The 20,129-nt window shown below is 44.4% G+C and overlaps 2 protein-coding genes across 2 annotated transcripts; both read right to left on the reverse strand.

The window, feature by feature from the left end:
• Positions 1-3,754: 3,754 nt before the first annotated feature.
• On the reverse strand, positions 3,755-8,041 carry LOC101786757 (serine/threonine-protein kinase SAPK7). Its single transcript, XM_004952781.4, has 9 exons — positions 7,735-8,041; positions 7,563-7,637; positions 7,323-7,424; positions 7,156-7,209; positions 6,960-7,052; positions 6,528-6,620; positions 4,643-4,747; positions 4,452-4,550; positions 3,755-4,358 (listed from the first exon to the last, which is right to left on the reverse strand). Exons 1-9 carry the CDS (start codon positions 7,852-7,854, stop codon positions 4,005-4,007), a joined length of 1,095 nt encoding a protein of 364 aa, XP_004952838.2. The 5' UTR covers positions 7,855-8,041; the 3' UTR covers positions 3,755-4,004.
• Positions 8,042-14,488: 6,447 nt separating this feature from the next.
• LOC101786086 (nascent polypeptide-associated complex subunit alpha, muscle-specific form) lies at positions 14,489-19,985 on the reverse strand. Its single transcript, XM_004952778.3, has 6 exons — positions 19,819-19,985; positions 19,489-19,687; positions 19,202-19,288; positions 17,260-17,622; positions 16,721-16,874; positions 14,489-16,577 (listed from the first exon to the last, which is right to left on the reverse strand). The coding sequence occupies exons 1-6, from the start codon at positions 19,908-19,910 to the stop codon at positions 14,740-14,742; spliced, it is 2,733 nt and encodes a 910-aa protein (XP_004952835.1). The 5' UTR covers positions 19,911-19,985; the 3' UTR covers positions 14,489-14,739.
• Positions 19,986-20,129: the final 144 nt, after the last annotated feature.

The following is a 20,129-nucleotide window of genomic DNA, read 5'->3' on the forward strand; positions in this document are numbered from 1 at the left end:
GACTTGTTGAGTACCTTCGTACTCACCCTTGTTTTGTTGCTTCAGAGGAAGACCTGGATTACATCGCTGAGGATCTCGAGTAGGAGCTCATGTCCGCACCCAACGCTGCCTGTGGTGTTGGCCTTTGCAGGATGCTTCCGCTGACGCTTAGTTCCGATTGCAGCCCGAGTCCGACTGGACTGCAACTTGGATTTGTATCGTTGTTGGTTTAGTTCTTCTTTGGGTGTGGCTCGCCCGCCCGCTCCTTCGGAAGTTGTACGGTTTCTGAACCATCTGTTGAATAAATGTGTTATCAGCCTCCTAGGACTGATATTTGTATCACATTTCTACTTAAGTGGGGATGCTTCAACCTTACATGTCCAGTACTAGCAACACTGGTGCGTGCCATTGTCTTGACGTGTTTCCGAGCCTGGCAAACCCGGATATGCCTCGTCTACATCGGCTTGACTGCATCGACTTCGGCATCAACCTCTCCCTCTACAATTGCCTCGACGCGTCACCGTCTTTGTCTTTGGCGTTTTCCCTGTTGTGCCACCATCCTCACGGCTCTTCCTCGTGCACCCGCGGCTTCATGTGCGTCTCCCTCGTCTTCGGCAACCTCGACAAGTACGTCGACCATGGCTACCCTACACACGACATCCTCGACCACGGCTATTCACCCTCGTCTAAGCTATTACCTCGACATCGACACAAAGAGCTATCATCCGCATAAATTACTCGCTGGTTTTCTCTCCAGTCACAGCATCTGCACTGTGTCGACATTATAACTGCAGGGGGATGTTGGTCCGTCGGCTTCTTCTCCAGTCTCACCGTCTGTGGTGCTCCCGCTGTGACTGCGGGGGGATGTTAGAGTACTCCCTCCGTATAGGAAAAGAAAGTCGTTTTGGACAAGGTTTGGGTCAAACATTGGGAATATAAATCATGAATAACTTTTAAGTTGTTGAGTTTGGAAATGTGAAAGCCATATAAATAGATTTGTCTTGAAAAATACTTTCATAAAAATATACATATATCACTTTTGGATAAATATTTTTATAAAAACAAGGAGTCAAACTAATGCTTTGGAGACCGTATCGCTGTCCAAAACGACTTCCTTTTCCCATACGGAGGGAGTATTTGATAGTTGTAGATATACGTATTGTAGAACCCCCAAGTCTTGCACTCAATATATACCAGTCGAGGTCTCAATGCAATACAACCAATCCATTATACCAATTCTATTCCTCCTGCACAACGGTATTGCTTCCTAACCTGTTCTTCTTAGCATGCATATAATCCCATTCATATTGCTGTCATCTGCATGTCTTGATTTACTTGATTACGCTATTGATGCTGTCGTCAGCTGCTTGCTGTGTGAAGTCTGCTCGGGTACTGCTTGGTGCTTGCCTATGCAAGTTGCCATGGGCAGCAGGCATCTTGAATTCTTGGTAGGAAGCTCGTTAATTGGCTAGCTAGATGTCCCCTAAGGTCGATGCCATAATTTAGTTTCGCTTTCATGAGTCTGCCGGATGCTGCTCTTGTTTAACTCATGCATGCATGGACTAACATCCTGTTTGTTTAAGATTATAATCCAGCTAGATTATATAAACTGAATTATTGGTCATGTGTACTACGGTAAAAGACTACATTTAGCTTATTTCAGATTATATGTGGTCCCATGATGACCTTTTACCCTATTACCCTTAGACTATAATCCAGCTTATATAATCTAGAAGGGAAACAAACAGTTCCTAATAGAAAAAAAGCTAACCCAGAGTTAGTCTACTGATATGAATGGGGTCTTCTACATATGGATACATCTTTCATGACCTCCTATGTTATGCATATATTAAACGAGCATCAGTTATGTTATGTTATTTTATATGACCTCCCTTTTCAGTATAGCAACTCTTGACTGAATATTGCAGCTGTATTGACTTCTCTGAAGCCGCGCCTTATGATGAGCAGCACCAGTCATCTCAAGTGGTCGATAGCCATCAGGGCAGCACCAAGGATGCGGCTCCTGCTGAAGGATACGTACCCACTATCACCCATCAGCGACAACTTCTTTGATGATTTGTCTTTGTGGAGATGATCCAGACACATGAAGCAACACATGAGCAACACATTCTTCATGCAGTGACTTCACCTATCTCTTCGTACAGGTGAGGTTGTGAATGAAGTGCGTGCGTTAACGCCGCTGTTGGCAGAGCAGACAAGAGCTGAGTTTTAGTAGTCAGTTCTACACCTGATTTCTCTCTTGCTTTGTGACGAGTTCCATGCGCATATTTAAGTGTAATGGTGGGATGTTTTCAGTCAGCTGATGGAGTTAGCAGTTTCAGAACTTACAGGATAGCTGGATAGGGGTGTTGCCCGTATTGGTCGTCTGATAATGGAATTGTTAGGGATGGATATGGATGTCTGGAAATCCGAATTATCCAAATTCATATTCGCTAAAAATGTCAATATGGATATTGATATTCGTATTCGTTTTTAACGTGGATGTCAAATGGATGTCTCTGGATTCGATTTTCGGTGCTTTTTTCTATCCGGTTCTAGATTCGTATTTGACAAAAATGTGAAATATCCGACATTATCCGTTTCCACAAAGAATAATGTACCCAATGAAGCCATCTAAAACTTATTTATATTACTAAATACTAATTACAAATGATGTTAATTTTAATATTGCTAATAAAACAATTATTTACACCATTTAAACTACTAAAAAAATTATCTATATGACAAATGACTAATTATGTTAACCTAATATTACTTGTGATATATAATGATAAAGTTTAATTAATTTTAATATGACTAATCATATTAATTTTAAGTACATTATATTATTTATTAAATGAATAAATCATATTTAAATGTATTACCGAACTTATTTTTATTATTAAATGATATATATTTATGGAAATACTTATTTTATATTTATTTTCAATATATTTAATTATTTATTAATAAATATGTTATTTTCAGTAAGATATCTATTATGTACTACGCTCATAAGAGCATAATTTGCTCCCTACTTGTAGCATGAATTTTGATCGATTATAAAATCATCGATAAAGCAAAATTGATACTCGACGCTATGTTATAAGTCGAGCAAGTATCCGAATGCGAATCCGAATTCGAACAATCCATTTTGTATTTGTATTCGATAATATTCGTATTCATATTTAAATTTGAATTAAAATGTGGTAAATAATGCTATCCGAATTCGATTCCATTCGATTTCATGTGTATCTGATCCAAATCCATCCCTATGAATTGTTGCCTGACATGGAAATTCCCAGTCCAAACAGGAATCCACATGGATAAAAGAAAAAAAAACTGGGACTTATGCTGAGTAATTTGATTTTCATCCTTTATAAAATCCACAGCCGGTTAACTCATCCCACATCTCTCAAAAACATGTGAATCATGCCCGAAGGCTCGTGTTAGGGTTAGGGATAGTCAGGGTGATGTGGCAATCACATCATCATTGTTGTCACATCATCTATGCATCCGCAGAAGGGAAGGTGATTAACGAAATACTACCAGTTTAGGAGCCAAATGAATGCTCCTTTCATAAAAGACAATCGTAAATCTAAAGAGCACGCAAGCCAAAGATAAGTTTTGCTTCCGATGGCAAATGAACATCAGACACAGATGACGGCAGTTCAATAGGCCCTGAAAAGCATATGGGATTTCAGTCAGGTGCTGGATTTTCAGTTGTCTCTAGTGTTGCCGTATACTTGCTCCAGTGTAGTGAAATCGCGAAAAGTTCTACAATGCAGAAGTTTATTCCATAGAAATTATATTTCACCTTCTAGCTTAATCACTCAACAGTTCGTTGCAATTACATAGGCATTGAGGAAGCCAGTTTGATAATTTACAGAATTATAACACAATACCGGGACAAAAGGGGAGGATCGAGACAGAAGGAAACTACAAGTAAACACCGAGGGTGCAGCATCTCAACACCACAAACTACAACAAATACATCAGCTGAGAACTTGGCATTGCTAGAAGCTTCATTTTATCAGATGTCGGAAATCCCCGCTGGCGTGTACTTGCTTCACCTGCTTGTCGTACTCATCCTCGCCGTCATATTCTTCCTCCTCCCCATCCTGGTCTTCATCATCAGGCTTCTTGCCATCTTCTTGCTCGTCTTCCTCTGCCCAACCAAAACCAGCCACCGGAGTAGACGATTGGGGTGGTGTGCGGGCCTCCTCAACAATCTTCATGATATCTTCGACAGTTTGATCAGAGAAGGTGGGGGCACTGTTGTCCTTCTTGTAGTACTTTGCTTGCACAGCTTCTGTAAGCTCTCTGGGCAAGTTCTTCAGGAACCAGGGGTGATTCCTAATCTCCCTAATCGTAATTCTCTGGAAACAAAAAAGAGATGAAATGGCATTAACCTAGTGGTAAACCCATAGTAAAATGGCTCGCGCTTTGCAGGGTTCACTGCCCAACAGTACCTTTGCAGGATTCGCAACGAAGATCCTAGAGAGGAGCTGTCTGCAATCTTGGGATATGTGGACATACTCTGGTATTTGGTATTGAATTGACACTATTCTCTGAAAAAAGATGTGGACCCATAAAATATTTATCATTACAAGGTGCAAGAGTCTGCTATTTAGGTCTGGTGAACAAATGAGTGAACTATTACCCCAATCGTCTTTCTGAAATTCTTGGGATCATCGGGGTCCTCAAAAGGGTATGCACCGACCAGCATCACGTAAAGAGTCACTCCACAAGACCAAACGTCTGCCATCTGCAATACATGTTATGAAATGTAATTAACTCCATCACAGGAGGGAGAACTCAAGGGAAACAGCAATTTCAAGGAAGCAGATGCCCTTACAGTAGTCTACAAATCAATTCTGTCACTTCATAAGATCAGGCATGACAAATCATTTACAACGATTTCTTGCCAATGTAAGCATGGGCCATAGTAAGACACTCAGAAGATACAAATAGATTGGAAACTGAATAGTGAAGATAAAGTGAATTCCACTACTGGAGAATACTAGAATTCTGGAGTAGCCCAAAAGCAAATCACAGAAGTAGGCACCTTTGGAAAGTGGCGGGGCTATCAAATCTTCGACAAAGCTTCTAGAAACCAACAATACAAAAATACTGAGCAATGTCCATCGCTTAAACTAACCTCAGTGACATCCTATGGTTTCACTGTCAATACACCTGTGCTGTAACTGTTCTGACAGTCTTTTTGCTTGCATTAAGACTGGGGTGTGAGCAATATAACTCTAAAAACATCCTACTGTTTCTCTTTCACACGCAAAGGCAACAATTCTTTTGCATGCTGGAAAGGAAATTTTGCAAGCAGTTTGGTATGACATCCCAAAAGGTAAGAAACAAAGGGCATTAATCATTAGTTAAACAGTATCTACATTAGGCAGGATATATAATAGATGACAAAAAGAAAACAGAGGACAAAGGAAAACAGCTCTGAAGGACCACAGACAACCAATAGGATATTCAGTCCAACATGGTTACATGAAAAGATAAGGTCTGAGGGGCCCTGAACTAGAGCAGGAAAAATGACAGGAAAATGGTCATGAAAGGGACATAAAGTATGACGCATGGGAACAAAATATGACTAAACATGCCCATGGGACATCTACACAAGACGGAGATCACCATGAGCAAAGGATTTCATTTCCTTTTAATAATTTTCCTTTCATAGATCCTCTAGAGAGACGAAAACGATATTTTGGAGTTTTGCCTTGTTTTTTTAGATAAATGTTTTCTGGGTCAAGGATTCACCAGAATACAAAGTGCACAAAAACTCTTTTATTAATCCTCACTTTAAGCAGATCATTTAAATTAAGCATTGCAATAAGATCTGTATCAACAGAATTTCGTGCCTTTTCTCGATCAAATCAAACTGTTATCATAAGTCATTATTCCACCAATGCCACAAGGACAAGACTGCAACATGTAATCGAGTATGAATCTGATCACGATTAGAATCTATGCATGCAAGAAAAGCAGGGGTAACCCACTAGGGCAAAGTTTAAAAAAATGCCCCAGTGACACAGAACTAGGATTTCTTTAGGCAAGCTGTCCGCCTGTCCCCCATGCTTCTTTGACAAAATTGTCAACACAAATAATTGTACTTGGAAGTTGGAATTTGGAATCTCCCTACAGAGATAGGGATAACACGCCAATCCTGGCGTGTGGGGCCAGACCCACTCCCTGCCATATAGACCTAAGGACAAAATTCCAAAACCACTGATTAGGAAGGGTTCCAGGAGCCTGGTTCACAAGGCAGAAACTTATGCTGCACCCGGCCACATGCCAATGCAAGTGGTGCTCTCATACACTGGGTCTAGGTATGCAAAGGAACTGTGGGACTACTACAGTACAGTCAGCGTCAGAGCCAGAAGGTATCACAGATTCACAGAGCAGACTGGCACAACACACAAGCATAAGCGATGCAAACAAAAGGCTTAAGAAGCGAGTGCAATAGGTAGTTAGGTACCCTACTGCAGTGATATAATCAAAAGAGATGAACATATCAGAGCACTGACCTTGCCGTCATATTCCCGGCGAGACAGCACCTCCGGAGCAATGTACGCCGGAGTTCCGACCGTCGACTTGGGCTTTGAGTGCAGCAGTGAAGACTGTGACAAAGAAACATTGTCAAAGAAAGGTGGATTACACTGCTACAGTGAAGAACAGCTGTTTGTTTATGTGCTGCCTTCTTCCCTTGTTTCCAACATGTGGGTTGAGCGATTTTTCCACAAAGCTGGAAGAAGGGTTCAATTTCACTTATCTTTTTTAAGGCAATATAAAAGGCACGAGTTCAATAAGCAGTGTGAGTGTGAGAAAAGGCGGCACAGTTTCGTGTCAAAATTTTGGTCTTCCCAGCATGGCAGGTTAAGCAAGAAAGCGCTCGTTCTGTATCCCTTTCAAAAGAAATCGCATAGGAGAATAACAAAGGGGAAATAAAAAACAGGTACCTTGGAGTAGCCAAAGTCGCAGATCTTCAGGCGCGGCGCCGGGCTGCCATCCAGCAGCGTGTTCTCCAGCTTCAAGTCCCGGTGGCAAATTTGCTGGCGAATCCGAACAAAATTTGCAGTTGCACACCTCATCAGCATTAATTTTTTTTTGTCGCATAAAGAAAACGCTTTGCTTTTACTTGGTTGCTGTTCTCACCATGAAGTGGCAGTAGCTGACACCGCATATGAGCTGCTGGAAGAAATACCTCGCCTATAGAAAAAGGGAAAAAAAGGAGAAAAAGAAATTAGCACGTCAGGCCCAAATGGTTTTGCGGAAAAAGCAGGAGATTCCGAGCAGCCCAATTCGCGGAAACGAGTGATCACCTCATCCTCGCTGAACCTGCCGGCGCTGCAGATCCGGTCGAAGAGCTCGCCGCCGGCGGCGTACTCCATGACGATGGCCAGGTGCGTGGGCGTGAGCACGACCTGAGGGGAAAAAAAGAACACGCCCCCCAAATGAATGATAACCCAACAAGAGGAGAAGAAGAAGACGAAGAGAAATTCTCCGCCGCCTAGAGCAGCCGGAGGCTGAACCCCGGGAAATTCCCCTCCGCTCCGGCTCACCTCCTTGAACCGGATGATGTTGGGGTGCCGCAGCGAGCGGTGGTTTATGATCTCCCTCGCCACATTCTCGTCAATCTGCAGGCACAGAAATTGACCCACTCAGACCGGAAATTCCGCGAGAACCCAAACACCCAAACCCGGATTTTTGGGGGCCGAATCCCGCGGCGCACACCTTGAGGCCCCTGGGGATGTACTTCATGGCGACGAGCTCCTTGGTCTCCTTGTTCCGCATGAGCCGCGCCACCCCGAAGTTGCCGGAGCCGATGTCCTTGAGCAGCTCGTACCTCTCCATCGAATCCCCGCCGCGCGAGGGCCCGAGGATCCGATCGGATTGCAGGCTGGCGCGTGGGGAATTCGCCCCCCTGGGGGGTTTTGGCGTTGGAGAGGAGGAGAGGGGGAGAGAGCGCGTGGTGGGGGGGAGGGGGAGGAGGAGGTGGGAGGGAGGGATTCGAAGCTTGACGAGGAGGCTTCTCCTTGGCGAGCGTTCGGTTACTAGAAGTAGCGGTTTTGCTTGCTTGTGTTGTGCTTTCTCTCGGCGCTCGGGTTTGCGCGTGATTAGCATACGTGATTTGCTTTAGAGGGGTGGGATTAGTTTAGTTTAGGGGGTGTTAGGAGTAGTTTATGCGGTGATTAGACGATGTGGCAGGCTGCGTGTGTGCATGCGGCAACGAGATAGGGAGGCACGATGGTGGTGCATTGATGCTCCCCAGATCTCGGTGTTTTCCGTTGTTCCTGCGACGGCCTCTGCTTTACCGGTTTTTGTGTTTCGGTCCTTGTTATCCAACTTGACTTTGGTGCAAGAGCATCGACGAGCGCACCAAACCCAACCGTAGGGTTCCCGGTTTAGGAAGCCCAACGTAAATGAAAAGGAAGGAATACCGCCTTGATAGCATCGGATCGGAAGGCAATTAAGTTGGTAGACAGAATGACAAATGGACTAAGGGGCTGTTTGGATACAAGGTGTTAAACTTTAACAGTGTCACATCGGATGTTCGGATACTAATTAGGAGGACTAAACATGAGCTAATTATAAAACTAACTGCAGAACCCCTATACTAATTCGCGAGACGAATCTATTAAGCCTAATTAATCCATCATTAGCAAATGGTTACTGTAGCACCACATTGTCAAATCATGGACTAATTAGGCTTAATAGATTCGTCTCGCGAATTATACTCCATCTGTACAATTAGTTTTGTAATTAGCTTATATTTAGTACTCCTAATTAGCATCCAAACATCCGATGTGACAGGTGTTAAAGTTTAATAGGGTGTTCCCAAACACCCCCTAAGTATAATAGGAGGAAAATTCCTCCAAAAAGAGTCCACTAATTCACTTTATATGGCATCTTTTTAGGATTGTCTCCTTTGATTTTTCCAATCTCAATACTTCTGTTTCAAATTGTAGTTTCTTAGAGTGGATAGGCGTAAAGCCCTGCCTCATTATGAAAAAACAAGGCAAGAAAGGTTAGCGCATTTAAGCGTTTTTACATACGCACATGGACTCCAAACATGATCAATATACAACGTCATGTCGAGCACCGCTCATCTAGCAACCATCAAAGCAGAGAATTACAGCAATAAGAACAAACTAGAGTACAGGTGGGCCAAACTATCGCTTCCAGGAAGCCTTCTATCATCGCCACTTGCTCAACTGTCACATGCTTAGCCAGCCGGCGCCCATCTTGATCTTCTTCATGGAGCGCCGATCTCTAACGGGTCAAGAGGACCTCCAAATAGCTGCACCATTGGCCTATATCCTGCTCCTGGTGCCCTTTGAACATCGGCTTCCAAGCTATTGTGCACCTCCACAATCTTCTCAGCACCACCTTCATATCCATCCACATCTATTTACAAAAAACAATATCATTCCACGTTAGTCAGATGCACCAGCAAATTCCTTCAGATATGCTGTTAATTGCCTCAAATTTTTTACCGCAAGTTCATTTGCAAGCCATATCTAATAAATAAGACCAAGTATGAACATTAGTGAAAGATTTCAAATAATCCCATATCTTTGTAACCACCACACACTCAAAGAAGAGGTGTTGTATGCTTTCATTTTCATCACAGAACTGGCATTTGGCTGGTTTAATCATGTTTTTATTAATGAGGTTGTCCACTATCATCAGCTTGTTATGTGATAGTAGCCACATGAACACTTGAATCTTAAGAGGCACCTCAATTTTCCACACAGAGGAAATGTAAATGGTTTAACACCTCTAAAGTTTATGATTGCATATAACGAAAGGACCGAGGTGTCGCCTAGAGGGAGTGAATAGGCGACTTGACCAATTTACAAAACTTCAACCCCCTCAGCAGTACTGCCCAGGCCAAACCGATCAGACCGGTCCAGGCAGGGTGGCACACCAAGTGTTGCTCGAGTCCCTCCTTGACTTCTAGCACCAACAAAACTTGGAGAGTGCCTTCTGTAGATGATTTCCAACAGGGCAAGGAAGTCCCTGCATACAAGATAAGCACACCTAAGTAGATCGAAGTGGAAGCAAAAGTAATTTGCTAGAAACCAACAAGTGAAGCAAACCAAATGAAGACACGAGAATTTGTTTATCCGAAGTTCAAATTCACCGCAATGAATCCTACGTTTCTGTTGAGGAGCGTATTGGAATACGAGTCTTTCTCAACTCCCTTCCAACAAGTCGGGTCTCTTTCAACCACTTTCTCATCTCCACTAGATGATCTTTTCACTTGCGAAGGCAAGATCGCAACCCTCACAAACTTATCGCTGCTCACCACACCTTGGGAGCTAGCCGGCGATGCCTAGCCATTTAGGAGGCACACCTCCAAGAGTAACAAATACTTCAAAGGTTTTCTCGACACGAACCACAAATGCTCAAGCTATGGATTACTCTTCTCAGCTCACTAATGCTCACACAAGATCTCTCTCTCAACCCAACTCAAAGATTTCTTAAGAATCACTCAAGTCTCACAAAGAGAGGTTGGGAAGAGCTATTCTGGTTACTAGATGATGCCAAATGCGTGTGTAACCAGCAACCCACCAAGGAAGGGACCAAGGAGTATAAATACCCTCACACACTAGAAACAAGTTGTTGGACCTATTCAAATTGGTTAGACCGGTTGTCAGATCGGTCTGGTTTGAAAAACTAGCTGTTAGCTGTTAGAACCTCCAGACCGGTCAGAGTTACCCCAAAACTTCTAGAGACATTTCCTTGGTCCACCTAATGGCTGAACCGACCTTAGTCAGCTGAGTTAGGACAGTTATCATACTTAGGGCTTTTCTCAAAGCTATTCTCACTTAGGTCAACTAAGAGCACTTTTTGGTGTTGTCAATAAGCTAATGTTGCATCCCTCTTGATGATACAGCATACCTATACTCAAGAATAAATATATAACACTATATCATCCGCTTGAGCTTGTAAGACTTCATTCATGCCATACTTTGATTAATGTTCCCTTGAGGGTTCTCAACATTGCTATCATCTTGAGTACATCCAACTTGAGTTAGTGACTTGGGATTTTCCATCAATCATGGATAGGTATACTTGAATCCTTAAGTCACTCCAATTTATCAACTACATTAGATTAGATGCATTGCATTGCTTCCCTCGGTAAGGCTTAGATACGATACTTCGAAACCTCCCAGATACTAGCCACTTCACCTTAGCAGAACACACATGGTCCAAGCCGTCACTTGACCAAAGCTTGCTTAGTCCCTCGCTCTAGTATCTCGCTTAATTTCTTCACCTATTCTTGCCACATTGAGTTTAGTTTTTCTTTTGACATCAACAATGAATTCCCATTTGAAATCCCCTTCAAATGCTTGTTCTTGATTGATAATAGAATATTCTCATGAATTGCAAGCTTCCAATAAAGAGATCAATATGTAACTTATAAGCCTATGTCTCTTTATCATATACCCAAAGTCTTGCAATATCCATTTGTGAATTTTACGTAATGATCCCTTCACTTGTCAAACAAGCTATCACACGGTTTGGAGATTTATAGATCAATCATGACAATATATCCCCAATTTCACTTCACTCTTGCTTATCATTGATCATTCATTTGCATTATGGGATCACATGCTAGCTTGCTATCTTCATTGTGAGCCATATAGTACACATTTAACATATGAGACAATATTACATCATGATCATGAGAATAAAATCCTAGTCACAACCTTAGGCAAAAAGTTAGTCCTTTAATCGTTTTGTCATTCAATTCACCAAAACCTACTTAGAGGCCTAGATGCACTTTCATATAACGATTTAGTGTTATAACCACCTTTGCTCTCATAGTGGCATACAAGGGAATCGCCATCTCATTGTAAACTACTCCTGAGACAATCTCTCAACTAACTCGTATCTAGTAGAAACTGTTCAGAGAAATTTCTTCTTAACCTCTATCCCATCCCAAACCTCCAACAAGGGACTCCAATTTGATTGCAAATACAGAAATGTTCACAAAACTAGATTGCTAAAGGAGCAGTTCCAAGTATCCCAGCACCCACTTTCATCTATAACCATATTTCAAAGCCTTTGCTTCCCACATCACACCTTTACAGAAAGTGGAAGGTTAGAGTGCGACAGACAGAAAATTTATTTACATTTCTATTATATTTTCTGTTTGATAATGGCATGTCATACTTTTCCTTCATACAGGAGAAACCTCTTGATCCACGATAAGTTTAAATTTTTCAGGTCAGGGACTCCAGCCCTCCATGTTCTTTCGATATGCTAACCATCCGCCAGTTAGCCAAATGGATTGTTCTCTTCAATAAATTGCAATTTAGAAAGCAGTCAGTATATTTCAATAAATTTGTACAAGTACAGTATCTAGGATGCTTTCCTAGTTTTCTCATCGCGATTTGGTGTTTGCCTTGGGTCATTATTCGCCTACTGACTATTGGTACCCAAAGAGATAGACAAGTCACTAGTAACATATTCTTTATGAACTCAAAAGATTTTCTTTATAGCCACAAATGACAAATCTGGTAGCAGCGTGGGTTTGCTAGGCATATCATTCACGGAAAAACGTTTAGATTTTTTAGAAACAATATCCATATCTAGTAACTTCAAATTTCCTCTTATTGAAGTGGTACCTTTTTTACATACCTAGCCGATGCAATATTGTAACACTACAAGTTATCTTTGCTTTGCGGAAGCAACAATGACAAGTTATCGCACATTCCTCAAGTGTTGTGTGTGCCCATGCACGAGTCTTCTTAAAAATTTTCATTCTCGCCTTGAATGAACTATTGATGTCACATGAAGAATGCCGTGTTTAGAAGCTACTATATCCCATTCATTGTACGGAAAATTCGTTTACCCCCTATTTAAAAATGGAAGTCTGTTTTAGTTTTATCTTAAATCGGACTATTAAGCTTCAATCAAGTTGATAAGTTTATTACATTAAATACACTTTAAAATATACCAGAAAACTAAAACATGCCAATCTTACAGTGTACACGGCAGTTGTGGGTGGGAAGGTCCGAAACTTTATTTTCGCTGCGCCCAAAAGGTGGAATAACACCATCGACGAGAGGAGTACGACGACCGACGGAGACCGTGACGAACTGACGAGCAACAAGGCCACAACGGCGGAGACCACCGGAGGGCCGGAGCCCAATTTCCACGGCAAAGGAGGGACGGTCTCGTGAAAAACGGCGAGGATAAACCGGTGGCGGAATGTGGGGTCACGTGGCGCGGAACACGTGGGGAGGAGCGCGTCGCCGCGAGGGACGGAGAGGCGGCGTACGATGTTTGCCCTGCACCCGCCGCTCGGCAATCGCGGCAGCTCTGACTTTCTCCGGACCCGGCTGACGGCGACGGCTGCTCTGTCTCTCTCTCTCTCTCTGGATTTTGCTCTTGCGGAAAAGAATTTCCCATCTTCTTCTGTTCATTCCTCTTTTCTCCTTTTGCGAGAACCCCACCTTCTTCTGCGTATTTAACTTGCATATAAGAAAGAAGAAGTTTCAGAGACGCATTCGTTTATTTTTTGGGCTTGGAAATTCGGCTTTCTGACCGCATCTGGTTCAACACTTGTTGGTCAATGTTTATGATAGTGATTTGTGATTTAGTGGAACTTGCGGGAGTAGGGCAGTGAGAAGATATTTTTATGCCCTGTTCATGGTACGCTCGTCCGGTCAAAGATATTATTTTCAGGAATAAACGTAACCCTTCTCCACTGCAGGTTGGATTTGGTTGCTGCGGCATCGTTACTTTTGGTGTAGACGGTCAAGGAGTTCTTTACCTTGGTACATGGGTGGCGGTCTAGTCTATGGATCGATTGTTATTAAAGTGTTTTGGATTTTCTCTCTTCTTATTAGGTTGTGTGCATCCGCTATGCATCGAGACATTGTCACGTAAGTACTTAAAATTTAATAAAAACTTTCTTTATCAAAAAAAACACCGGGCAATCAAGCTCTCCCATGTGTCGCAATGGCAATACACGAAAGCTACGCAGTTCATGAGTCATGACCTGCAAAAAAGGACAAAAAGAAATACACCCAACTGTGTTAATTCGCCGGGTGACCGAAATGTCAACCACTCCAATACACGTGGGTACCCGAGGGTCCATATTTACAGCCACCGTATGTGACGGTTGCACCAAACCAAGTCCCATCCATACACTGATTTTCATCTGATTTGATCAATTGATGCTGCCTCGGTGGATGGTTACCGAATCGCACCCCCCACAACATTCTTCGCATCACATAAACAGTGCTCGCTCTGGGTGCTGCTACAGGCGGTGAAATCAGCTCATGTACATGCAGTGTCATCAGCAAAGAAAAATCTTGGCGCCCGAACAAGCGACTCGGTTTTCAGCGCCACGCTGATGGAACGGCTTGACGTGCCGTGCCATCGTCACCATTTCAACAGACCAACCAAGAGATGTAGGAGCCTGGCCAGACAGGAACAACGAAGGCACCATCATCTCAAACGCAAGTAAAACAAACATAAGCATCACAAGGGGAACTGGACGAGGCCAACAGTCTTTATGTTAGTGACCAGCAGAACTACCAGACAAAAATCACTCCAATCTAGTGGTCTCCACAGTTCCTGGGTGCAACTGCAAATGCAAGGTGGAAAGAATTACACGGTGTCTGTCTATAATGCCCTATTCACATTTCAGGGTACAATCGACGGCGCAAAAAGTCCTACGAGGATTATTACAACATTTACTGTGTCAGAGAACATCTATTGCTTGGGTGCTCCTGGTGGATTCGACTTGTTAGCAGCACCACTCGCGGCTGCGCCAGCCTGGCTGCTGGACGGTACATTTGCTGCACTGTTAGAACCATTCACCGCCACACTAACCTGGCTGCTGGACTGGGGATTCGCCGCCCTGTTAGCGCCATTCACCACCACACTAGCCTGTCTGCTGGACTGGGGATTGGCCACCCTGTTAGCACCATTCACCGCCGCGCTAGCCTGGCCGCTAGATGGTGGATTCGCCTTGCTACCAACATTCACCACCACGCTAGCCTGGCCGCTGGATGGTGGATTCGCCTTGCCACCAACATTCACCACCATGCTAGCCTGGCCGCTGGATGGTGGATTCGCCTTGCTACCAATATTCACCACCGCGCTAGCCTGGGCGCTGCTGGGTGGCGGGTTTGCCTTGCTAGCACCATTCACAGCCACGCTAGCCTGGTTGCTTGCCGGTACTCCAGAGCCAGCCACAGCAGTGCTGGGCTGCATCGCTTGGTTGCCTTTTATGTTCACGGCATGCTTCTTCAGGGGAGGAGCTTGGACACCAGCAGGAGCAGGAGTAGCTGCCTTCCTTACTAGTGTCTTATTCGGCGCATTGGCATTGACTGTGCCAACAATGCCACGTGGGGTGCCTGCTGGGACCGGGTTCACTAAATGTGGGACAGGAGTTTTGATTCTCTTTACGGTTGCTGGAGCTGCAGCTGATACAGGGTTGCCTTTCCCTACCGTGGGCATCAGTTTCACTTGCTTCTTCTGGCTGCCAGCAAGGCCTTGGGCCTGCGAAGCACTTCCTCCAGTCTTGCTTTTATCCAGATGATCTGTGTTTACTCCTCCTTGAGAAGCAACAAATTGATCAAACTCAAGCATGTCTTTATCCTTGGGATCTACCATCTCAACCTTAGGATTTAATGCATCTGGCTGCTTTGCCTTGGGATCTGCATTTTCTGGCTGCTTTGCCTTGGGATCCGCAGTTTCTGGCTGCTTTGCCTTGGGATCCACAGTTTCCGGCTGCTTTGCCCTCTGACTGACAATTTCAACTTGCTGATTTGCCTTCTGATCGACAATTTCTGGCTGCTTTGCCTTGAGATCTACAGTTTCTGGCTGCATTGCATCTTCAGGGAACAAGTCATCTATAGTGATAACACAAAATGTAGAGTCATCCTCCTTTTCCTCAATGTCGCATGAACCAGGAACTGGTGTGGTACTCAATGCTTTCTTAGTTTCCAATGAATGTGCCCCATCAGATGGCCCTGGAGGATTAACTACGGCAACCTCTGAAGCACCATGACCTTGCTCAGTTGCATGTGTGGTCAAAACTGAAGGACCAGATTTATGGGCGCTAGTGCTTAGAGGTTCTAGATGCTGAGTGCTGCCAGGTTGTGTACCAGGTTCAACAACCACACTCGGTGCTTTAGGGCCTGCAGAAGATTTTGAAGATCCTGTTACTTGAGATCTTATGTTCTGCGTGACTTTTAAGAAGTCTGCGGCCGCTTCAGCTGGGGCAAGTCGTCCACCAGCAGCAAAAGCTGCTTCTTTTATTGAGGAAGGACCAACAGGAGGATTTGGTTGGGCAGGTTGCTTCTTACGAGCCTTATTTGAAGCATTTGCCAATTTTGGAGGTGCACGTTGGACAGGTGCTTGTTGCCCCTGAGGAAGTGGTGAATTGACTTGTACTTTCACAGGCAAAGGCACAGGAACTGGCACTGGGACCGGCACTGGGACCGGAAGCGCCAGTGCTGGTGAAGGGGCTGCTGCGGGTCTTACTTCAGGTATCTTAGGAGCAAACACTGCAGACTTATGCTGAATGCCTTGTTGATAGGCTCCTGCATGTACAATTTAAGTAAGAACCACAAGGCCGGGACTATAAACAAAGCTACAGAACAATGCTTGAGTTTGATAGTACAGCATTGAGACACTATTCTGAAAAAACAGGTTTCTTGGCAAAGCATCAAAATTCTGTAAATACCTGGCCTTAGCATAGATGATCTACGGATAGGACCAACAGCCATCGAAAGTGCCTTGAGAGCATCCTTTCTTTCCTCCGAGCTAGCGACAGTGCCATGCTTAGTGCTAGCAGGCTTGGTTGATCCTCCTGGACGCTTGCAAATTAGCGCCCATCTCTGAAAAGAACAGTATATATATTAACCTTTTTACATACTCTAATGGTAGATGTCTACTGCATTAGGACAATAGGAATTCTCAAGGCGTCACCATTATCAAGTTCATAACTCTAAAATTCATCAAAGAAGAGGAGGACAATACGCTCTAGGATATAAAAGGGCAGGGAAAGTTTTGATGGCGGGTCTGGGATTGGGAACCCTGGTGTAAAAGGGGTGTTCTTCGATAAATCACCAGATGCATGCATATGTGCCCATCTAAGCATATTCAAGAAGTATGTAACCTGGCTTCATGAATATGATTCCTAACACATGTAAATATGGGTGAGGTATGAAAGAATAGTGGACACTAGTATCACACAACTAACAAGGTGAACACAAATGTTACCTGAGACAACTGATCAGGGGTTCTATCAAATTTACACTTATTGGAAATATAATCCCAATTTCCTTCACCAAACTTCTGTACACCAGCTGCTAGATCTGCATCCTCCTCTTTAGACCATGCTTTAGGCTTCTTTTTCTTTTTAGAAGGTCCATTTGGATCCAAAGAACCAGGAGAGGGCCCTAAATGGGATGCCTGTTTTGAGTTGGAAACAGGACCTGTAACGTTTGTTATACGGTGACCCTGAGCAAGCTGTTTCTCAGATGGAACCCGCACTATCTTTTCATTTGGGGAGTTCAGCACAGGAGCATCCAAATTAACACGTTGACCAGATGCTTGCTCACGTGAAGATCCGGATATTAGTGCCTGCAATTTGTATTAAATGATCAAGTGCCATTGTAAGTACCTAAGGTAACAAGAAATTAAGAGTGCAGATGACGGAACAAAACATGATTGCTCAATACTTAAAATCGCAAAACAAACAAAAGACTACTAACGGATCTTGAGTTTATGTGATTCTTTCCAGCACCACACTGCCATACAAGGAAACCACTTTTTTCGATAAACCAAACACAATGGTTGTTTCATGTCGTTGTGCAGAGACTACTGGTTACAGAGGCTGACGCTTTCAAGTTAATGGAACATTGGAACTTAAATCGAGTGAGATTGCTGAGGCATTCTTTGAGACCCATTTTGTAAATTAATAAATAAAATGGAAGCCCATGCATACTGAAAAGGAGAAGCCAAACCCACAGAGCTATCAGAAGAACTCAATTTTTATTGACAAAAAACTTGCAATTTTTCTTTTTATACCAAACAAACAAATATAGGGGACGCTTGGATCCCTTGCTGCTCCTTGCCTTGCTTGGCTGGGTAAGAAAACTAGCGTTTGGTTTCTCATCGAGCTCCCCTCGGGGATTGCGCTGGCAAGCTTTCGGCTCGCTCCTGAGGGAGAGCGATTGTTGCTCGCCTGGGCTGGCAAGGTGAGGCTCACTTGCGCGGGCGAGGCGAGGCAACGCTCGCCCAGGAACTGAGCACGCCCATATTTAATTGTGGTCTGATTGCTAGTGAAATAAACTGGAGCTTTACCTTCCAGTTGCTAACAAGGCATCAATCATAATCAAGCATTTCAATGGTCAGCGTTGTGTATCAGTCATAATGTTGGACAGACTCAAACTAGGAGTTATATGTTTGTGTACTATCTGAAATACTAAATACAAATCAGAATAACTATTGAGTCATCCAAAGAGGCTGAAGCATCAGGCCAGATCATTTGGCCTTTTAGTAGGTATATGTAACAGCACTAACCTAGCTAGCCCAATCTGCATCCCACCTGCCACCTGACCTTGCTCCTTTCACAGGATCACATCCCATGCCAAGCACACACCCACATGTGTTGCAAGGAGTACAATCCTCCTGCCCTGCTCCTCACGCACACACCCACATGACTGAGTCTGATGTGCACCTCCGCTCGTGACTGCCTCTCATGGGATGCAATCCTGCCGTATATCTGGCTGCCAGGCATCGCTGCCAACTACTGGGCATCAGTGACCAGCGCATTCCACTCTGGTCAACAGACTCCAGTCCAATTCAACTACCACAAAGCCACCTCTAGACTTCAGATTTGTTCTTGATATTTGAATTTCAAAATCCTGCATTTAGTTTGATGGCAATCAAGTGGGGCTTCTAGATAGATTGTAGTAAAAGATCTGCTCGAGCAAGCCAATCATTATAGCGCAAACTCCTTATGAACTGAATACTTGATCATGGTAAGGTAAATAAGGCAAAGACAAATGGCAATCCAAATGTTAAGCAAAACGCTCATCCTGGACATTTTGCAGCAGCAAATTCAATGAAAAAAGTAGAACCAAACAGGGTTTGGCATCTTAGATTCAAAAAATGGCCATCCTACTGTATGCTTTCTCCAAATATATATATATGATACCTTGGCTAATGCAGAGGCCTCAGATAAAGCTTCCTTGCTCGGGTTGGGAACTGGTTCAGGCTCCAATTCCAGGTCACTGTCATCGCCCTACCATTGTCAAGCAGGTGAACATATAAGAACCATAGGAAAGGAACAACGAAAAGTGGAGCAAACTGAATACCTGTATGTGCTACCTTAAAATCCTAACAATCCCTGCTACAAGAATCCTAGCTACACGGGCACCTTTACGAGCCAATCGAAAGGGGCAGCCGAATCTAATGCTTGGGGGAACGGGTACGGTTACGAACCAGAGGCTGGTCGCCGGCGTCGACGGTCTCGTCGAGGTCGTGGTTGTACGCGAAGTGGCGCCAGAGCATCTGGTATTCGCGCGCGGAGGTGATCCCCGTGGCCGATTTCCCCACCACCGCCTTCCAGTCGATGCGCCTGCCGCCCTCCGCGTGCTGCGCCACCTCCTGCAGCGCCGTCAGGATCGTCCCAGGCGCGTACCTGCGGAGGGAAGAAGGATTGCAAGCCGGCGGGGTGAGATAAAACCCTAGGCCACAGCGAGCCGCCCGGAGGGGGAGCGGGAGAGGGCCGAGGAGGAGGAGGCGGCGGCGGCGGAGGGAGGACGGACGGACCTGTGGAGGAGGAGGTAGACGTCGTCCTCGGAGAGGGGGCGCTTCCGCTTCCCCTTCCCCGCCCCCGCCGCCGGCGCCGCCGCAGCCGCCATCCCCGACAGGTCGGCGCTTGGTGGGGCTGCTGCTGTTCTGTTCCTTTTCTCCTCACTCCCGTTTTAATTTGTTTTTGGATTAGTTAAGATTCAGCGCAAAGACATGGGGGCAGTCGTTACTCGTTAGCGAGGAAATATTCATTCATGAGCATCTTCTTTGTTGGAAAGAAAAAGAGGAAAAAGGAAATACCCGTGGGCTTTTTTGGTAGCCGGAGGGCG

The sequence above is a fragment of the Setaria italica genome, chromosome I (assembly GCF_000263155.2).
Source record: "Setaria italica strain Yugu1 chromosome I, Setaria_italica_v2.0, whole genome shotgun sequence".
Classification (NCBI taxonomy): domain Eukaryota; kingdom Viridiplantae; phylum Streptophyta; class Magnoliopsida; order Poales; family Poaceae; genus Setaria; species Setaria italica.

What these genes read in the sequence shown, in the direction of transcription:
- LOC101786757 (XM_004952781.4), bottom strand. Translation starts at nt 7,854, where the DNA reads ATGGAGAGGTACGAGCTGCTCAAGGACATCGGCTCCGGCAACTTCGGG. An exon ending in GCCGGGAATATGACGGCAAG is followed by an intron (nt 4,748 to 6,527) that starts GTCAGTGCTCTG and finishes CATGTATTGCAG; the next exon opens with ATGGCAGACGTTTGGTCTTG. An exon ending in TCGTTGCGAATCCTGCAAAG is followed by an intron (nt 4,359 to 4,451) that starts GTACTGTTGGGC and finishes TTTTGTTTCCAG; the next exon opens with AGAATTACGATTAGGGAGAT.
- LOC101786086 (XM_004952778.3), bottom strand. Translation starts at nt 19,910, where the DNA reads ATGGCGGCTGCGGCGGCGCCGGCGGCGGGGGCGGGGAAGGGGAAGCGG. An exon ending in ACGCCGGCGACCAGCCTCTG is followed by an intron (nt 19,289 to 19,488) that starts GTTCGTAACCGT and finishes TGACAATGGTAG; the next exon opens with GGCGATGACAGTGACCTGGA. An exon ending in ATCATCTATGCTAAGGCCAG is followed by an intron (nt 16,578 to 16,720) that starts GTATTTACAGAA and finishes TTGTACATGCAG; the next exon opens with GAGCCTATCAACAAGGCATT.